The 19417-nt window shown below is 38.4% G+C and overlaps 1 protein-coding gene and 1 long non-coding RNA gene across 10 annotated transcripts in view; one reads left to right on the top strand and one right to left on the bottom strand.

The window, feature by feature from the left end:
• Positions 1–12117, top strand: part of LOC117055628 — a 32529-nt gene extending 20412 nt beyond the window's left edge. Inside the window, exons 4-5 of one of the 2 annotated variants that reach the window (XR_004427659.1) lie at positions 11019–11128; positions 12075–12117. This is a non-coding gene — a long non-coding RNA (uncharacterized LOC117055628). Of the gene's footprint in view, positions 1–11018; positions 11129–12074 lie in introns of those variants that run through there. The other variant, XR_004427661.1, reaches the window with a different exon arrangement.
• Positions 5013–19417, bottom strand: part of FAM126A (family with sequence similarity 126 member A) — a 32312-nt gene continuing 17907 nt past the window's right edge. For 4 of the 8 annotated variants that reach the window (XM_033165271.1, XM_033165273.1, XM_033165272.1 and 1 more), the window contains exons 6-11: positions 18527–18642; positions 18222–18317; positions 15580–15696; positions 14156–14243; positions 12719–12878; positions 5013–5961 (exon numbers count right to left, since the gene is read on the bottom strand). In XM_033165271.1, the coding sequence (XP_033021162.1) occupies positions 5411–5961; positions 12719–12878; positions 14156–14243; positions 15580–15696; positions 18222–18317; positions 18527–18642 (1128 nt within the window). In that variant the 3' untranslated portion in view covers positions 5013–5410. Of the gene's footprint in view, positions 5962–6821; positions 7119–10912; positions 11080–12718; positions 12879–14155; positions 14244–15579; positions 15697–18221; positions 18318–18526; positions 18643–19417 lie in introns of those variants that run through there. The other 4 variants (XM_033165275.1, XM_033165277.1, XR_004427658.1 and 1 more) reach the window with 4 other exon arrangements.

The raw sequence follows: 19417 nt of genomic DNA, 5'->3' as shown, positions 1-19417 counted from the left end.
AAGCAGAAGTAGATGTTTTTCTGGAACTCTCTGGCTTTCTCCATAATCCAGCGCATGTTTGCAATTTGGTCTCTGGTTCCTCTGCCCCTTCGAAATCCAGCTTGCACTTCTGGGAGTTCTCGGTGTGAAATGAGTGCAATTGTGCGGTAGTTGGAGCATTCTTTGGCACTGCCCTTCTTTGGGATTGGGATGTAGACTGATCTTCTCCAATCCTCTGGCCACTGCTGAGTTTTCCAAACTTGCTGGCATATTGAGTGCAGCACCTTAACAGAATCCTCTTTTAAAATTTTAAATAGTTCAGCTGGAATATCATCACTTCCACTGGCCTTGTTGTTAGCAAGGCTTTCTAAGGCCCATTTGACTTCACTCTCCAGGATGTCTGGCTCAAGGTCAGCAACCACATTTCCTGGGGTGTATGAGACCTCCATATCTTTCTGGTATAATTCCTCTGTGTATTCTTGCCACCTCTTCTTGATGTCTTCTGCTTCTGTTAGGTCCTTTCCACTTTTGTCCTTAATTGTGGTAATCTTTGTACGAAATGTTCCTTTCATATCTCCAATTTTCTTGAATAAATCTCTGGTTTTTCCCATTCTGTTGTTTTCCTCTATTTCTTTGCATTGCTCGTTTAGAAAGGCCCTCTTGTCTCTCCTTGCTATTCTTTGGAAATCTGCATTCAATTTCCTGTATCTTTCACGATCTCCTTCGCATTTTGCTTGTAATACCACCATTACAGGCCACCTTTTAATAAGCACCTCTTCTTAATTTAGTTTACATAAAACATTGGTCATCCATTTGACAACATTTCTAGAATATGCATCCTTTGGTGCCTTGATGTGGTTTTGCCTTTGGTCTACTGAGCCAAGGAACAGGCCTCAGAACAATGCAGAAGGGTGTTTCATCTATGACTTACATCATCCAATACCCAAAGGGTCAAGAGCTTCTGACTTTAGGAGCAACTCAACTCAAGAAGCTGCAAATAGCTGGGAGGTGATTTTAAGTTGGGATCCTGACTGGGTGGGGGGAGAATTAAACTGCACAGCCCCTGCAGTAGCTGTTTACATAACAAAAAGTTCATGTAATAATCACATTTGTCCATTAGCATGTGCACTAATCATACAATCTTTTTTAGCCTAGTAATACTGCAAAGAAAGTACCAGTACTGGGGTAAGAGGGAACCATTTTTACCACATTAGGAAGTGTTTTTGAGAAGAAATCCTACATTCATAATAGTCTCTTTTGTGTTTAAAACCATGAAGATTGGAATTTATTTTACCCATTGGTTTTATTTTATGCAAATGCATGAACTAAAAAAAATGGATGCAGCTGCACAGGAGGGAAAAGCTAAATTACAGTTCTCACCAGGCAGGAATTTAAAAACTTTGGGGAAAGGGAACAGAAAATCAAAGTTCAAAAGTTTACTCACAATTTAGCCATCTTAGAATCACCCAATTGGGTTGACCACAGAGGATAAAATTCTACTACAAGAGCGGTGGTAACAACTGATGAGGTAAAATTCGGTTGAAAGTTGTAACCCCCAATTCCTAGTGGATCTGGCAACTGCATTGAGTAGAACACATCAATCAACAAATGGTTTATTAAAAAAGACAACAGACTCCTTATTTTAGGAATGTGAATTCTAGATACACAATTTATTTATTAAACTATACAAAACAAGCATTTTGTTACCAAAACAGAAAATATTCACAAACTACAGTACAAAAGAGAAAGTGGCACACTTAATTAAATCTTTCTCATATTGTTAAGGAACAATGTATCAACTGGTGTTAAGTCTTCCCTGTAATAAGCAAGTTATTAAAATATACATAGAGCCAATTGTTTTCAAAAGTGGAACTATGCAAAAGGATGCAGTAAAGATTCAGAGAAAGAAATCTAGCCCATTTAAAAACCAAAACATGAAAAATATGTGCCCATCACTGAAAGTTACATTCATAAATTTTATGTATCTGATCAAAGACTGGCTCCCTCAAGATTGCTAAAATCTTTCAGTACTTGTTCTTCCCAAGTTGTGGTCTTCAATTTTTTCATTAATGTTAATTTCTTTTAAAGAAAACAACTATTTGCCACCACAGCAAAGTCTAACAAAGGCAACCCAACTATGTTATAATTGTCTCACTATGGGACAAGTGTTAGTTCAACTGACTGATCAAAATTCAAACTCAGCAATGAGTTAATAAATGAACCAAGTGCAGTTTTGTGTGTGTGTGTGTGTAAGGAATGAAATGTTTATATTTTGTAATTTAAATAGTAGATAACATTCTTCCAGTCACAGAAGCAACCTCCCTAAAACATTTATTATTTAGAAAACCTTTTTGAAGCCTAGTTTTAGAATGTTTCAGTACTGACAAAGCAAAAGTAGCTCTTATATTCCAGAGTTGGTTTGAACCGTGAAAGTGAGCAACACAATGCTATTTCAGAATGGAAACTGCCACTCACTAAATAAAATTCTGTTATACAAGTCTAAAGGTGCCATTACCTCATGGTAATGTGATAATTTTTCCAGGTCCAAGATCATAGTAGGCATTTTGAGTAAGCTGGGACAAAGTTCAAGAGAATATCCCCATCATAACTTTACAGATTGTGCAATTTAAATACTTGTATCTTAAGGCCAGAGTGGGGGAAAAAGTCAGATTTATGAGAATTTAAAATATTCCAGATCAGTATTCCATACAGGTAGGATTATACAAATCACCCTTTCATGGCTTATAAAAGTGCAGGTTGCCTTTGAAGGCTAACAATATTTATGAAGAATTGTTTTTGATCAAAATGCCTGTCTGCCTTTGATTTTGTCCATACTTGAGTATGCCTGAAAGTTATGTAGCTGTCCACTCCAGCTGTACTTTGGATCATACATAAATATAACTGCACATCTACAGAAAATCTCCTCTTGTATCAGGATGTATGCATGGAGGAAATATGAAAACTGGCACATATCCTATTTCAAAGTTACTTTGAGCAACAAGCCTGATTGCTAAGTGAAGTATGTAGATATATGTTATTTTAACCATTCTGGCAGTTTATGGTGTAATTCTAGAACAAGATTACTTAAATGTGCAAAAAAATAACATTTTCATTAAAACAAAAGTATCAACTACTGTTCCAAAACTACATCACTGTAAACATTTTAAAAAAAACATAATATTGTATCTTATGGCATTTTAAATAGTTATAGGAAGAAGTTTAGCTCACTTTAATTTACAATGGCTATATATTCCTGTAGAAAAGTTATTCTCTTCTACCTATACTAGATAAAATATTAAAAGCCAGTAAAATATGGTGAAAACTGTAGATGCTTTCGCTTGTAAAAAGTCAAGTATAATACTGTTATGATAAGTAAATCAGTGATTAAACAAAATATAGGCCCACTGGTTTTTAAATTTCATTGTTGATGGATATTTTTTTTGAAACTGTCTAAGTTCAGTTAGATAAAAGCTGCTAATTCTGGTTAGAGAACTGAGATTTCTAGAAATTAAGAGAATCCCTTTGAATTGATGGTACAATTTCTGACGATACCCATTGAAATCAATGGGACTTAAGTTTGATCTAATATTCTTACTTTATATCCAGCCCTTATGTTCACAAGGTTTTCAGTTGCTTGTGACTTAAAGCATAAAGCTAATGAAGCACAAGAGAACCAAATTATATACTATTAATGCAGTTCTGAGTTGAAATATACTTCAGCTGAAATTTAATACTAACTAGAGAGGATGGGAAGACACATAGCTACAGCTATTGTTACACTTGGAGATTACACCTTGGAGCCAGATTCCATAAACAAACACAAGGCACTCCTGCTTACACTGTGGCGTGTCATTGATTCTTCCCTTCTCCCCACGCTCACATCCAACCAACAATCTCTAAAAAGTCCATCTGAATATAGTTTTGGGGGGAGTGCAGAAGTGGGAGGCTTCACAACATACCCCCATGAACAAAAATAACTTTCACAGAACCCCATGAAAATTACCTTGAAGTCTGTAACAAGATCATTTTAAAAAACCATTGTACCAATATCAGGTTTGTCGTTTTATAGTTTCAGGGAAACAAAAACAAATATTAATTTGCCCTTCCAAAATATTTAATAGGTACATCTGTTCCAATACAGCCCACTACCCATATAAATAAGGCTCACCATTTTAATGAGATGCAACTCATAAGACTGGATTAATGCAAGAAATGAGTGATGATATAAACAGCTGATCTACTTCCATACTTTAGTTTAATTGAAATATTAAAGCTTCTGAAACCTTCAAGATGCATGATTTTGTTCAAACCTAACAACTCAGTAGAAACTGGAAACCAATGTTTCTTGTGTTGATTTACAGGCTCTGAATAGGGAAGGAAAGTTTGTCGCTTTATGAATTCACCTGTCATGTAAAAAAGCTGCCCTGGAAAAACCTATCATGGAAAAAGCTGCCCTGTGCTGATGTTTGAAATGCACATGAAATGGGAAGAATTAGGGTCACACCAGCCTGCTTCATGCTTGCTTGTGCACTGCATTTCAAGCTTATGTAGAGATGTACATGCACAATACACTGATCTGTGTACCACCACAATCAAGGTGTACAGATAGGACAATACAAGAATTGAGCTCCATGTATTTAAGTCTGCATACACATGTGGCATTCAACAGGTGAATAGCAACTGGGTCAAACACAACAGGAGGCAGCTCAGCACAAATCTTGATCTTTGTATGTGTTCTAATATGAGAATAGGGCTAGTGTGCCTAAAAAGAAAACTAAGCTTCATTTCCGCCTCTATGGATCAGATATAAACACTATATTTTGAAAAATGCTTGTTAGGTGACTTCAGAAAACATAGATTTCAATGTTTCAAACTTAACACAATGATCTCTATCCAGAATTCTGATTTACTTCCAAATACGTTTTTTTCATTACAAGCTACTGCATTGAGTGGACTCCTAAAATTGCTTTGATGAATATAAAAAAGCATCATCCTCTTCTGGGGGGCACCGGACAAATAGTGCTAGCTATGAGTAGTAAAATGGCACATATATTCTGGATTGCAACCCATTGTTCACCAAAAACATGTAACTGAAGCTTGCACAAGCAGCACAACCCATATTTTAAAAATTTCCCTGGTACAGGTTCATCATGTACTAGATTTTCGGTACAAACCTTATTGTAGTACCATTACAAATGTCAATCCTCAAATTAAGAAGCTCAAAGACTGTGACATCATTATTATAAAATACTTAGAATTGTCTACCTCATTCTTTTTAAACACTGCAATCCTTAAAACTTGCAATTTAGACATTATTTTCAACTAAGAAAATCTTTAAAGATATCTCAAAAGATTTTTTTAAAAAAGGGTATCAGGGCTATAGTACTAGCAACTGAATCTCTTTTATACTGTCAAATTTGTCAGGTGCTCCTTAGTCTGCTGACAAAGTTATGCTGATGGTAGGTGGTCGTTGCTGATTTGGCTGTTTGCTTGAAATAGGAAGTTCTATTCTGTCGGCTCCAAAAATCAGATTCTCCTCTTGCAGACTACAGACTGAAAATCTGTTTGCTTCTGTGCCACTGTGGTGATTATTTGGGACTACACCACCACTGACTTGCTCAAAGGATTTGCTAAAAAGAGTAGTGCTAGTTCTAGCCAAACTATTACTGCCTGGCTTAGGCAGAGATTGGCTGCTAGTCAGGGTCAGTCTCTTTAAAGACAGAAGCTCTAAATTCTCACTCATTGCTCGCTGGTTTTGTTTACGAGTCAGATGATCTTTGTAGGCTTCACCAACAGTTTCTTTTTCTTTTCCTCCCACCTTGCTTCCTCCAGACCTCCGCTGACTTTTGCTTAGCTGAGTCTTGTTACTGGTGTTGCTGCTGAAAGCAGAATGATTTGTGGTAGAAGGAGCCCTAGAGTAAAAACCCTCATCAACTTCAGACACTTCTATCAGTTCTTCTTCTGGAATGCCTAGTTCATTACCTGCAAAGAAAAAAAAAAGACAATTAACATGAATTTACTCAACCATGTTTTGCAAGTGATTGCATCCAGTACTGTTAAGATTTTGGCATTTCTTAGCACAAAGCAGAAGATAGAGAAGATAGAAAACTTACCAATTATCTCAAATTGACAAAAAGTGTACAGTAGAATTTATATCGGAATAGTAAATTTATTAGAAGCATGCTTATAATCTCATTTTGTAGCAATTTTTAAAAGCACTCATTATTCATGCAAAAGATTAGAAAGATGTTAGATATATTACAGAAAGATAGAAATATATTTATTCCAAATATGTGCAAAGGCATCTACATACTATGTGCATAGCGAATTAATCATGGCGCTAGATAATCAGGGCACCATAAAAGCCAATACGGCATCACCTGCAGGTTTTCAAATTTTAGCAAACCCAACAGTGCTTATATTTCAAGGACTGAAAGGTCACATTCTGCAGTACAAAGTTGTTTAACGAGAAGTCTAGAAACCTTACACACTGGAGTATTAGCTCTCATGGCTGCAAAGATTAAAAATGATAAAAATAAAAAATAGGATGAACTGACATGGTTTATGGACATTTGGAAGAAAATTTTCCTTAAGTGATGTTTTATAGCTAAAAGATTAGTACTGATCTAAAAACAACTCAATTACCCGCCAATTTGAAGTCTCTCAGTGTGGTTTCCCAAGCTAAAACTTAAGAACTAGCAGCATGCTAACAATGTATTCAGCACAAAGATCCTTTCTATGTGCAAAGCATGCAGTTGTGTTTTATTCAAGGTAACATGCAAATATATTTATTGTATACTGTAATCTTCCAAACATGCAGCCGTGACCCTTTCAATCGATACCTTCTGAGTGTAGCTACAAAGTGCTCTGCTAAAACTGCACTCTGCCAGGTGAGCTTATTCCATCCTCCATAATTTTTCTTACAGATTTTTGCCTCCTGATCTCTGGCATCCCTTTGCTGTCAACTCTAGGATCTGTAGGTGCTTCCTGCACACCCTGTATATGCTGAGCATCATTCTCTGTTGGTGCTCTGCTTTTTTCCCCATTCCCGGTTCTCTCTCCAGTCACATTTGTAACACTAATCTCGGGTATGACAAAGCTGCCCGATTCAGTAGTGTCATTAGCATTATCTGGTTGTTCTAGAATTAAAAAATGGTAAGACAAAACAAAAAAGAATGGCTGAAACAAAAACATGGAGACAAAATAAAAAAAGACGAAAAAGACAAATCTGACAAAACTAGAAGGCTGAATGTTATGAAGTCAGATGTTTTGCTTACTGTCCTATTATTTAGCAATATTAGTAGGAAGGGCATACATTATTTCTGAGAGTAAAGTGATTCTGCTGCCACTAGAACATTTAAAAATGAAACTCTTAATGACATTTCAATTATAGCTCATGTCTTACCTGTCAGCTGCTGCTACTGTAGTAAATACGTAAATAAATACATTCACTCTAAAGTTCATGTAAAAGTAAACTATAATAAATCCAGAAACAGCATAATAAAGTAATTTCCTTGTAGGTTGCACCGTAATATATTGGAAATTATCTGACTCTCAGAGTTGTAATCAACATTATTTCTGTATTAATTTTACATTACATAAAATTGGCATTTATCCTACATATGGAGAGTCAATATGCTAAATGTTTTTACAGAAAATATTTTGAACCTTTCTGAAGCCAGGCAAATGTGACATCTCCCCATTTTCTCCCTCTGAGCTTCAACATATGGCCCATCCCCTTGTGGACTGATCCCTATTTGAGCCCTGTTTCTTTGGGTAGGTACATGAGCATTCAGACGGTATACAAGATCATAGAATCTTCCCCAGTGTTCTCACCCTTAGTTCAATGAAATTTAGTAAAATAATTTCTAACATTTGTATCACACCTTTATTATGAAACACTCATGGCAGCTTAACAAAACGATAAATGTTACAAAGAAAACTATAAAACATCAGTAAAAAATGAATCCTAAAAATTGCCAATAAGTGATCTTTCAGCCAAATATTACAAGTCCTTTGTGTTGTGGATCTTCATGCTGCCAACCTTGATTTGTTATAGGAAAAATAAGGTATTAAACTGAGGAAGAAACAGTTAGATGCACTGCTGTCATGATTGCCTTAAATTATGAAGGCTTCCTTATGCACATTTAACACTTGATTTGCACAACTTCTATCACACATTTTGGAAGTCTTCTGTTGCCATTTACATCACTTCTAAGGGGAAAAGCAGTAACAAATACCAGCACCATAGTACACTTGTAGCACAATTGAAATGCTGAACTTTAATGTATTGGCATGCAAAACTTACTGCCTCTTTGTGTTGCTGAGCAACTTAAAATAACTAAGAGGTTCTGCTGGTTGTTATACAGACAAAAACTAAAAAGTTTTTTAAAAGTGTTGAATGATTATTAGGGGCCAACGTGACTAGTAGAACCAGCTTCATTAAAAGGAAAAAAAATGAGAGCAATAGGTTCAACCAAATTGGAACAAAACAGGGCCTGAATATCTAAAGGTCATAAGGAGGTCATGAGCTTCGTAACAAAATGGAATGCTCAGTCTAAACTGAAAATGAACAGACTACAGACTACATAGACACTGTCCAATCGGATTTTGAAAGTTCAATCAGAGGAAGGGAGATGGGCAGTACTGGAAAGAGCTGCATCATCAACTGCATTTTTACAAGTTAAGCACCCTGAAAATCATATAGAAAAACAGAGGCTTAACACATCTTTGCAACATTAGTCACAGTATTCAGTAATTCACAGGGTTTTTTTTATTTTAATAACACATTTAAAAAGCTGAACTAGCATCACTAAAGAAAAGAAACACAGAATTACATTTTGTCCTTCTACAGCATTTTGACTGATTAACTGGAATCTTAACCTTAAAGATTCAGATAGCTGGCTTTCACCCAATGGCACTAAGTCATACTCAGAGTAGACCTAGTGAAGTCCATTATTTCAATGAGTCTATTCTCCAAGTCACCCATAATGTATTTACCGTCTCAGAATATATTTTTCCTTTTCTAAAATCAAGCAGTTAGAACAACAAGTATAAAAGAAAGACACTATTTTTATGTTACAAGTTGTACAGATGATTTCTGGTTTAGAGAATACTATTACAAGTCAGCAAGTGTTTTTAGGAAGACAGAGGATTAGAAAATATTGAAGAGCTGGGAGCCAAGTAGTTTTGAGGTCAATTGATTAAAAATAAAAATTAGAATTGTTCCATTTTATAGCAAATTCAGGGAATAAAGTGCCTATCAGTTTCAAAGTGAAACAGGACAATCAAAAATAAATGTATGGTTTCTATATACTAGGAGAATCCTATAGGCCAATAAAACTATTAAAACAAATAAAAAAATTAAAACTCCAAGAATAACCCAAATGCATACCACAGGAGATTCAGAAGTCCCCAGAATGTTGAGGACAATTGAGCTTACATGGGGGAGAAAGGGGGGTATAAAAGGAACCAGATGTCTGGCAGATTGTGTGGAACATGGAAGGTAGGCAATGAGAGGACACCATCCTGCTCAAACCCCTAACAGCTCACAATTATATCCTTAAGTGGGATTAATTTAGGGAAACATGAACTCAAAGATTTAAAAAGAAAAACCCTGCCTCCATGGCACTACATAGGAATGTTTTAGGAAAAATACGTTTTGCTGCTCATCAGAAATCCTTGCCATATCTAGAATGCTCAGGTTGCAGGCTGGAAGCCCCTTCTCAATAGAGGAGAGAAAGGTGTGGGAAGGAGGAAAGAGAAGCAAAGAACCACAAAAAGGAGTCCTTTTCCTTTGCCCCACTCCTGCAAGGACTGAACAGGACTACTAGGCTCCTGTTCCAGGCTGCTTGCTGGGGAATATACCCCCAATATTTTGTTCCATGTCCCAGTTCTTCATTCTTATACAGAACTTGGTATCTCCACAGCATGCCAATTCAGCAATAAAATTGGCTTGCCTAAAAATTAACCACCTTTTTGGCATCCACATATACACTTTGTGTCATTATACCATCGTTTACAAGAATAACATCCTTTTCTAAGCATTCATGTTCTATGTTGCTCTCACCAATATCTGATTTGATTTATCTCAAGCTACTAAGTATGGAGCATAGCTTCCCAAGCTCAATGCTCAAGAAACTAAGAACTCACTAGAGCTGTACTTTTCTTATGCAAATTAACTTAATAGGAAATGATAATAATAATGGTATTGTTGTAAAATACACACAGAGAAGAATCCAAGACCAAGCCTTTTAGATTCTAAAATTGCAACCTGATGAATGACCAACTAAGTTTACCATCTTTGAGTTAAAAACTATGTGAAGTGTTCTCTACAGAAACACCTGGAACTAAATTCCATGCCTCTACTAACACTGAAAAACTCTCCCACTTAGTGGCATGCTTTCCATATAGAGAGTTTATGGCATTGATCTGGCCCTCTGATAATCTGGGAGTTACTGTTTTAATGCGCACAGTACAGGTTTTGCTAAATCATTTTACCCCACACCTGTGTGAAGTGATCAGGTTGCAGCAGTAGGGTTTATGTTCTTCTAGGCAGCTGCAATAGGTTGGTGTAGCAGGCTTAGTGAGACCAAGTAGATGCCACCTGCATGCACACTGGTTAATGACACCAAGTAGCAAAGGAGGTAGTTAATTGGAGATGACAACAATGGAACGGGGAAATGCCTCTTTTCTACTCTGAATCAAAGCTTTGAAGCAAAACACTGTTTTCCTTTGTGGTAAGAAGGTCAATGCCTGGAAACCCCCAATCTTTTCTTCTAATTATTTTTAAACACAGGTTAGTTATAAAAGTTCTCTTCCAGGAGACAAAGAATCCCCCCCCCCCATTTTACACAATATCATGAAATCACCTTCCTGAATTGAAAGCTCGCAATTTACTAACTCTTAGGAGTCTGCAGCAACACTTGCATACCTGGCAAATAATTGTTCTTCTTAACAAAGTAACTGTTCATCTTTATTGGAGTCAAGTTGCTTTACTAATACTATCAAGCCTCTTTCCTTACTGTTATCTGCTGCAGCAAACACTTGTCCTAACCATTGACTCGTGAACTTCAGCACCTGTATCATCAAGTATGACTCCTGCAGGAAGGCAATATTAAAGAATGGTTTGGTTTCTAAAAAATGCAAGGTATTTAACTTTTCTGGACTATCAATATATTTAGTTTCATAAAAATATACAAAATTGTATTAGTTTGAAGGAAGCAGTGCTATGTGTCCTTGGACCATTATTCAGGAAGTTACTGAATTTAGAAATGCTAAGGTTTAAACAGTATAGAAATGCCTTAAACAAATAAGTAAGTGAAATTTGGGCAACACTCCAAATCTTTCTTAACAGTTTCTTAACAAGGAGGAGACAAAACAGAAGCAGCAGCTAGCCAAATCAGTAATCAAATGTATTTCTTAGTACAGTCATACCTCTGGTTGCAAATGGGATCCGTTCACAACATGAGCACCGTTCGCAATATGAGCAGCGCGCAACCTGAAGCGTCGCATGTGCATGATGCGATTTGGTGCTTCTGTGCATGCGCGAACCAGAGAACCTGGAAGTAACCTGTTCCGGTACTTCCGGGTTCGGCGCATTCGTAACCCGTGACGAATGCAACACGCAGCATTCGTATCTAGAGGTATGACTAGTAGTTTTTTTTAAAAGCATTCTGCTGCAGTTAATTTAGAAGGCAGCAACATGTTTGTATGATCAGATTCATCATAACAGATACCACTAACCTGTACAAATTAAGCTTTAAACCATAGGACTGAAGTGAAATATTCTACTGATCTCCAAGATAGTCAGAAAACATTACTGGGACTATTAACAGGTTCTCCAGCGACTTTATATCCGTAGATAAAAATGGAAAAAGGTTCCCAGTCCAAAGGTTGTTGAAGTGGTAGGCTAAGCTTATCAATCTACTTTTTGATCCATAATGGATATAAATCTGGAAAATCCATTATGTGAGTGATAAATCCCAGTAAATCTTGATACTGCCCCTCAATATGTTGCAGATTATAGTTGTTGTCTTGTTATATACTAAGTATGCCTAATTTTCACTCTCAATGGAATGTGTTGTTTTCTGCAGGATGAAATAAGCCTCAGATCACCCAACTGGGGAGAAGGGTACCGGTACATTCAAGATCCATTCTAACGATCAAAAGTTGTGATTAAATTATTTCATAGTGACTATCCCATAAACTAATGAAAGTAAAAGGCCTTGTACTCCATGGGGATGCTACTTCTTTGCAACATATTCTTAACACAAAACCTACATGGACTTTAAGAGCTAAATAACTATAATAAAAATCACTGATTTGATAAACTTCACTGTTTAAAATAATGAAGTTCTAGTTATCTTAATTTATACAGTTTAATTTACTCTTGGGAATTCAATCTATTATTTTGCTTCTTAATGAAATTATATACAGAAGCTTTCAACCTGAGATGAAAATTCCAGTTATGATCAAATTCTGGATACGGGCAGCTGAAGTGCACACCCACACTAATTTTGCAATGTATATATTAAAATTTAGGAATAATGAATAGTAAACTGAATAAGCATGGAGTTATTTATGCATCAGAGTACTGATAGAGGAAGTCATAGTATCTCTTTGTATAAAAGAAATTAAATAACATAATTAATTAATCAGCCAACTTAATGACATTCTGGAAGCCTTGACTTCTAGAATTTAGTTAACAAATTGTAGTTTCATTAACTGCATTTCTTACCATGCCTTTTCCATCTATGGCCCCGAATAGACATGCTGGTCACTGCATTTCTTGATATTCTAGATGCAGTAGGTGTAATTTCAACCTGAATACATTTTGTACCTTCTTTATTAGATTTTATGGCACCCTGAGGCAATGAAGCTTTTATTGCATTAGCAACCTAAGAAATCAACAAAAAGTGTGATAAATTTTCAACATTAACACCAGATTTTGAATTAAAGCAACAACATTTCATATGTATCAAGGAAAGCATCAATATAGATATGATGAAAGTCAAAACAAAAAACAGTTCCATCTGTTCAATTATGGCTTCAGAGGATTAGTAAACAATTCAGAATGAGAATACTTGCGTCCATTTATAATCATGTTTTCCCCTCCTGGCTATCTTTTAACCATCCACTGTCATTCCATGTGTACAGAAGTCTTTGTTTCTGACAATTTATTTACTGTGTGCTCTTAAAAATTGAGAGACTATTATGTCTTAGGCTTTGGGTCCCCAATATTGTGTCCATGGACACTACAGCACCTCATTGGCATCCACCAAGGCCCCTTGTCCCTCTCAATTTGCAAATGTTCTTAACATAGTTTTGGGCCCTTTTTTTTGGTTGATGTAGGAGGTGGTGATTGTTTTTTGGTCTCTGTACTGTATTTTTGGAGGGTGTTCAGGTGCTTTTATAGGGAAGGGTTCTGAGCATCACCAGACTGTCTTGTGAAATGAGAATTTTGTGGTGCCAACGACAGATTTAGATTTCCAAATATACCCCCAGGCCCAAAGAAATGGAGTTGGGCTGCCCTGTTTTAGAGGCAGCTTTGCCCTTGGAAGGCTAGGCAGCCATGGGCCGGAGTGTGTTTGTATAGCGTAAGCCAATTGTACATGTTCCTGGAGAATGCATGTCTGCCCTTGATTATGCTTGTCCTAGTTTACATCTAGAGCTTCCAATCAATGCATGTCCTAGTTTACATCTAGAGCTTCCAATCAATTTCCATTCCTAATTAAAAAAAGCTACTCATACGTTTTTGAACCCCATCTATCCAAGAACCAGGCTATTTAAAGGACAAGCTCCTCCTACATAAAGCTACCCATCCACTTGGATCACTGGAGAAGATACTTAGGTATCTCCTGTTGCTATTAGAGGTATGGAGGGTGGTAATAAGGAAGATTGCCTTTACCACAGTAGTTCCCAGGTTATGGGGCTCCCTCTCTGAGGATATCCATCTTGCTCCTATTCTGCCTGCGTTTTTAGCAAATACATGGCCAGACTAGTGTCCAATTTGTTTTCTTCTCCAATATTTTCTCTTTTCCTGGAAGATATTATTAGCTCATTGCCTATGATTTGCTTTTTAATTGTTACGGAAATATGAGCTGGGAAATCAGGATATAAATGTTTTTTAAAAAATGTGCAAATGCTATAGAAGAATTTAACACAAGACGCTTACCAACAGTGGTTCTGGATATAACTCCAGTTGTGCTCTGTATAAAATATCATCCATTGCTTTACGAGCTAGATCCCATTCTCCATTATAACTAGAAAGTTAGCAGAGACACAAAATCAGAACTGATCATACATTTCAACATCACAGCCATACATGTTATTTATTATAGATCCATCTGGATGAATCATTTATCATAATAGAAATAAAAAGCACAACAATATGCACTCAATAAATAATAAAAGCTATTTGGAAACACTGATATTTATGATATTTTCTAGTCATTTGACTCGGTCTGGTGATCCCCAGCCAGCATGGCCAATGGTCAGAGATAATGGGAGGAACCAGAATTGGATAAACCTGGTGTAAAGAAGCAAGTGCTGCTTGGTCTGCCACTGCTTCTGGATGCCCAGATGGTAACTTTACTCAAACTCGGCTGGTGCTCCATAAGAACATCAGAATAGCCCTGCTGGATCAGATCAGTGGTCCATCTAGTCTGGCATCCTGGTTCTCAGTGGCCAATCAGATGCCCATGGGAAGCTCCGCAAGCAGAGCCTGAGCAGAACTGTTCCAAGCTGCACCCCTTCCTGGGAAAAACAATTCTAGGCACACTGACATATGCCTTAAGATTCCTCTAGAGTCAATCATTATGTTTTACAGAAAGGTAAGTGAGAGATTTTACTTTCTTGGGATCCATGATCACTGTAGATGGTGACAGCAGTCACGAAATAAAAGAGGCCTGTTTCTTGGGAGAAAAGCAATGACAAACCTAGACAGCATCTTAAAAAGCAGAGACATCACCTTGCCGACAAAGGTCCGTATAGTTAAAGCTATGGTTTTCCCAGTAGTGATGTATGGAAGTGAGAGCTGGATCATAAAGAAGGCTAATCGCAAAAGAATGGATGCTTTTGAATTATGGTGCTGGAGGAGACTCTTGAGAGTCCCATGGACTGCAAGAAGATCAAACCTATCCATTCTTAAGGAAATCAGCCCTGAGTGCTCACTGGAAAGACAGGTCCTGAAGCTGAGGCTCCAATGCTATGGCCACCTCATGAGAAGAGAAGACTCCCTGGAAAAGACCCCGATGTCGGGAAAGACTGAGGGCACAAGGAGAAGGGGACAACAGAGGACGAGATGGTTGGACAGTGTTTTCGAAGCTACCAACATGAGTTTGACCAAACTGCGAGAGGCAGTGGAAGACAGGAGTGCCTGGCGTGCTCTGGTCCATGGGGTCATGAAGAGTTGGACATGACTAAACGACTAAACAACAACAACAAGATATAACTTTCAGAAACCAAAATCTTTTGTGACAGCACCCGTAGGATCACTGGTCTCTGTCATGTAAATGAGCATTATGCACTATGTGCACTGTCCAACCAGTAATGTACTATTCTTTTTAAAATATAGGACATAACATTTCCTGAACTTACAAAGCATAATAAATCCCAGTTAACATCTGCACCATGAATTCAGAGGAAATTGGAATCCTGCTGTTTATGCCTTTGTATTTCCTTACTTGTTGACGAGGATATCCGCAAACACAGATCCTAAAAGAATAATAATAATTGTAATAATTTTTTATTTATACCCCGCCCTTCCCCGCCAAACCGGGCTCAGGGCAGCTAACACCAATAAAATCACAACAAAAACATAAAACAATTCATTAAAATACAGATTAAAATACAATTTAAAATTTAATTTAGACCGCAGCTTCATTTTTAAGTAGCCCACCAATCACACCAAAAAAATGAAACATCAGGGTTAAACTGAAACCAACCCAAAGGCCAGGTGGAACAGCTCCATCTTGCAGGCCCTGCAGAAAGATGCCAAATCCCGCAGGGCCCTGCTTTCTTGTAATAGACCGTTCCACCAAATCGGGGCCAGTACTGAGAAGACCCTGGCCCTGGTTGAAGCCAAACTAACATCCTTGTGGCTCGGGACCTCCAAAAAGTTATTATTTGAGGACCTTAAGGTCCTACCCGGGACATACCAGGAGAGGTGGTCCCTTAGGTACGAGGGTCCTAAGCCACATAGGGCTTTAAAGGTCAAAACCAGCACCTTAACCCTGACCCTGTACTCCACCGGGAGCCAGTGCAGCTGGTAAAGCACTGGATGAATGTGGTGCCGCGGCAAAGAACACATGAGGAGCCTCACCGTGGCATTCTGCACCTGCTGGAGTTTCTGGGGCAGCTTCAGGGGCAGCTCCACGTAGAGCGAGTTACAATAATCAAGTTTGGAGGTGACCATCGCATGGATCACTGTGGCCAGATCAGGGCGAGAGAGGTAGGGGGCCAACTGCCTAATACAGCGGAGATGGGAAAATGCCACCTTTGCTATGGTTGTATCCTGCGCCTCCATGGAAAGTGAGGCATCAAAGGTTCCACCCAAACTACTGACAGAAGGCGCTGGCACTAATTGCGCCCCTGCAAGAGATGGGAGTTGGCCCCCCAACCCCATGTTGTCTCAACCCAGCCAGAGGACCTCTGTCTTCGAAGGATTTAACTTCAACCGGCTCCCATGCATCCATACAGCCACAGCCTCCAAGCACCTGGTCAGTGTGTCCGGGACCGAGTCAGGGCAGCCTTCCATCAATAAAGCTGGGTGTCATCAGCATATTGATGACAACCCAGCCCGAAACTCCAGACAATCTGGGCAAGAGGTCACATAAAGGTATTAAAAAGCATTGGGGAAAGAATTGCGCCCTGCGGAACTCCACACACCAAGGAGTGTCGCGGCGACAACTCCCTCCCTAGCGCCACTCTCTGTCCCCGACCTGAGATAAAGGAGTGCAGCCATAGTCGGACTGTGCCCTGAATCCCCACGTTGGCAAGGCAGTGGTCCAAAAGATTGTGGTCGACCATATCAAAGGCTGCTGATAAATCTAAAAGGATCAGCAGGCCCGATCCGCCTCGATCCAGCTGTCTACGGAGTTCATCCATTAGCGCTACCAAAGCTGTCTCAGTCCCATAACCAGGGCGGAAGCCGGACTGGAATGGATCCAGAGCCAATGTTTCATCCAAAAATCCGCTAAGCTGTTCAGCAACCGCTCTCTCAATTACCTTACCCAGGTACGGAAGATTCGAAACCGGGCAGTAATTGGATAGATCTAAAGGATCTGGGGATGTTTTCTTTAAGAGCGGACGCACCACTGCCTCCTTCAGCTCCCGTGGGAAAATCCCTGTGCCAAGGGACAAGTTGATGATGTCACCCAGGGGGGCCCGCACCTCGACTGGACATGCTCTAATCAGCCAAGACGGGCATGGGGCAAGGGGGCAAGTAGTCCAATACAATATAATTAGTATTAGTATTGTTATTTTAGATTGCTTGATTATGTGTTAAAAAGAAGAAATATATTGTGCAGTTATGTTGAAAAGGAATAAAGAATCCTGAAATGCATGTTCTTTTTTTAGGTCAAATAAGAGTGCATCTAACTAGCCAATTCTATCATTTCAGAGTTGTCTCCTACAAACCAAAACATTGCTCTTATCTGGTCAGATTTCTATTAAATCAAGTTCAATTAGCAAGCCAGCTCATAAAAGATTCCAGCAGGATTCCTGAAGAGCTTTGCCTTGGATACAATAGTTTGACAAACCAATTAATTAAATTTAGGAATTTGAGTGTACATCTGACTGACTCAGGGTGGGGAATTGTTTGGACTCCATGGGCCAGATCCTTATTAGGATCAGCCTCATGGGCCAAATGTGACAAGCAGGGTCGCCTACCCCTCAATAATATAACTTTCCAACAGGGAGCTCTCTTGCATACCCATTCTTCTTTCACACTGGCCAAATGTGGAGAGACAGCAATCCTGCTTAGGGCTGGGTTCTAAAAGTACATTTTGAAGCATCTGCCCTCCTCTTTTAGATTACTGTTTTCCATGTACCAAGGGACCTGTGTGTTTCACCTATGAATGGTGACACACCTGCAAAACAGCTGGCTTATGCATTTCCAGAAATGAAAAATCACCCACTGGAGTTTTAACTTGTACCAAGCTCTACAGATTGGAACAGACACCACAGGACTACAATTTAAAAATACTATTCTCAGTTCAACGAAGAAAGAAAAAACTTACCTTGAGCAGATTTGACATAAAGATTGAAGAGAAACTGCAGGCATATAGCTTAAGGCAGCATTGTAACGCAACAAAAGGAATGTCAATACTTCAAACCTATGAACAAATAAAGAATTCTGATTCATTGAAAAATACACACGGCTTGATATACACACATTATGGACTGTTATCAAGAACATACCACTAACATCTAAACTATACTATTAAAAGTTCTGTTAAGTGTGGAATATGAAGATAACATGGAAGGATAAGTGGCCAAGTTTGGTTTTTTGTCTAAGACTGAAAGCAACAGCATGCATTTTTACCTGTTTTGTGCTGTTAACATCTCTCTCTGCAAATGAGGTCCGCTATACACAACCCTGGATAAGCCATGCTGAGATAGAGCACCCTCAGTAAGAGCCATTGAACCAATACTGGAAGGCTAAGAAAAACAGATACTTGAATACATCACTAAGAACAGCAGTACTGAATATTTTTTAGAAAGAAAAACACAAAGAAACTAAAATAGACAGCTGATTGTTGACAAACATAAAAGTATAAAATTTAACTGAAGGTTACATGGTAAGCAGTATCTTCATAAGTAAAACAGGGGGAAAGTATAGTACAGAAGATTCATTGTGCCACTTCAATAGTAATTTAAGAGTGGTAACAAGATCAGTTTACTGGCACAGGCGGGTTAGAAAGGGGAGCTGAACTCTTCCCTATGCAATTCCAAGTGAAACTATTTTTAAGAAGAGCTAATGACCTCTTAACAGGAGTTTCCTCTGATATTGGAGCCTCGTCAGAAGACAACCAGCTAAAACGTGGGGGCAGGGTAGGCTCAGCTCCTCCCTTCAGCCCACCTTGTGCTATGTTCCCAGTTTCCCTTGCAGCTAGGGATTTGGCAACAGACCTAACTTTGCAAGAGAGTCTGTTGCTATCATGTGTCTTTATACTTCAGTGCTAAACGTTTGGTTGAAACACATCAAATTTTTTGGTTATCAGTTTTCATGCACTTAAATGCTAACCAACAACAGACATTTTATTCTCATTTTATCTTCAGATTTATTATTCCACTGACCAAACTAATGTAAAATATTTCATAATTTTAAATAAGTTAGGTTCTACATCAGGCATAGGCAAACTTGGCCCTCCAGCTGTTTTGGGACTACAATTCCCATCATCCCTAGCTAACAGGACCAGTGGTCAGGGATGAT

The sequence above is a fragment of the Lacerta agilis genome, chromosome 12 (genome assembly GCF_009819535.1).
Source record: "Lacerta agilis isolate rLacAgi1 chromosome 12, rLacAgi1.pri, whole genome shotgun sequence".
In the NCBI taxonomy this organism is placed as follows: Eukaryota; Metazoa; Chordata; class Lepidosauria; order Squamata; family Lacertidae; genus Lacerta; species Lacerta agilis.
Note: the sequence above shows the minus strand (reverse complement) of the source record. Positions and strands in the feature narration are given on the sequence as shown.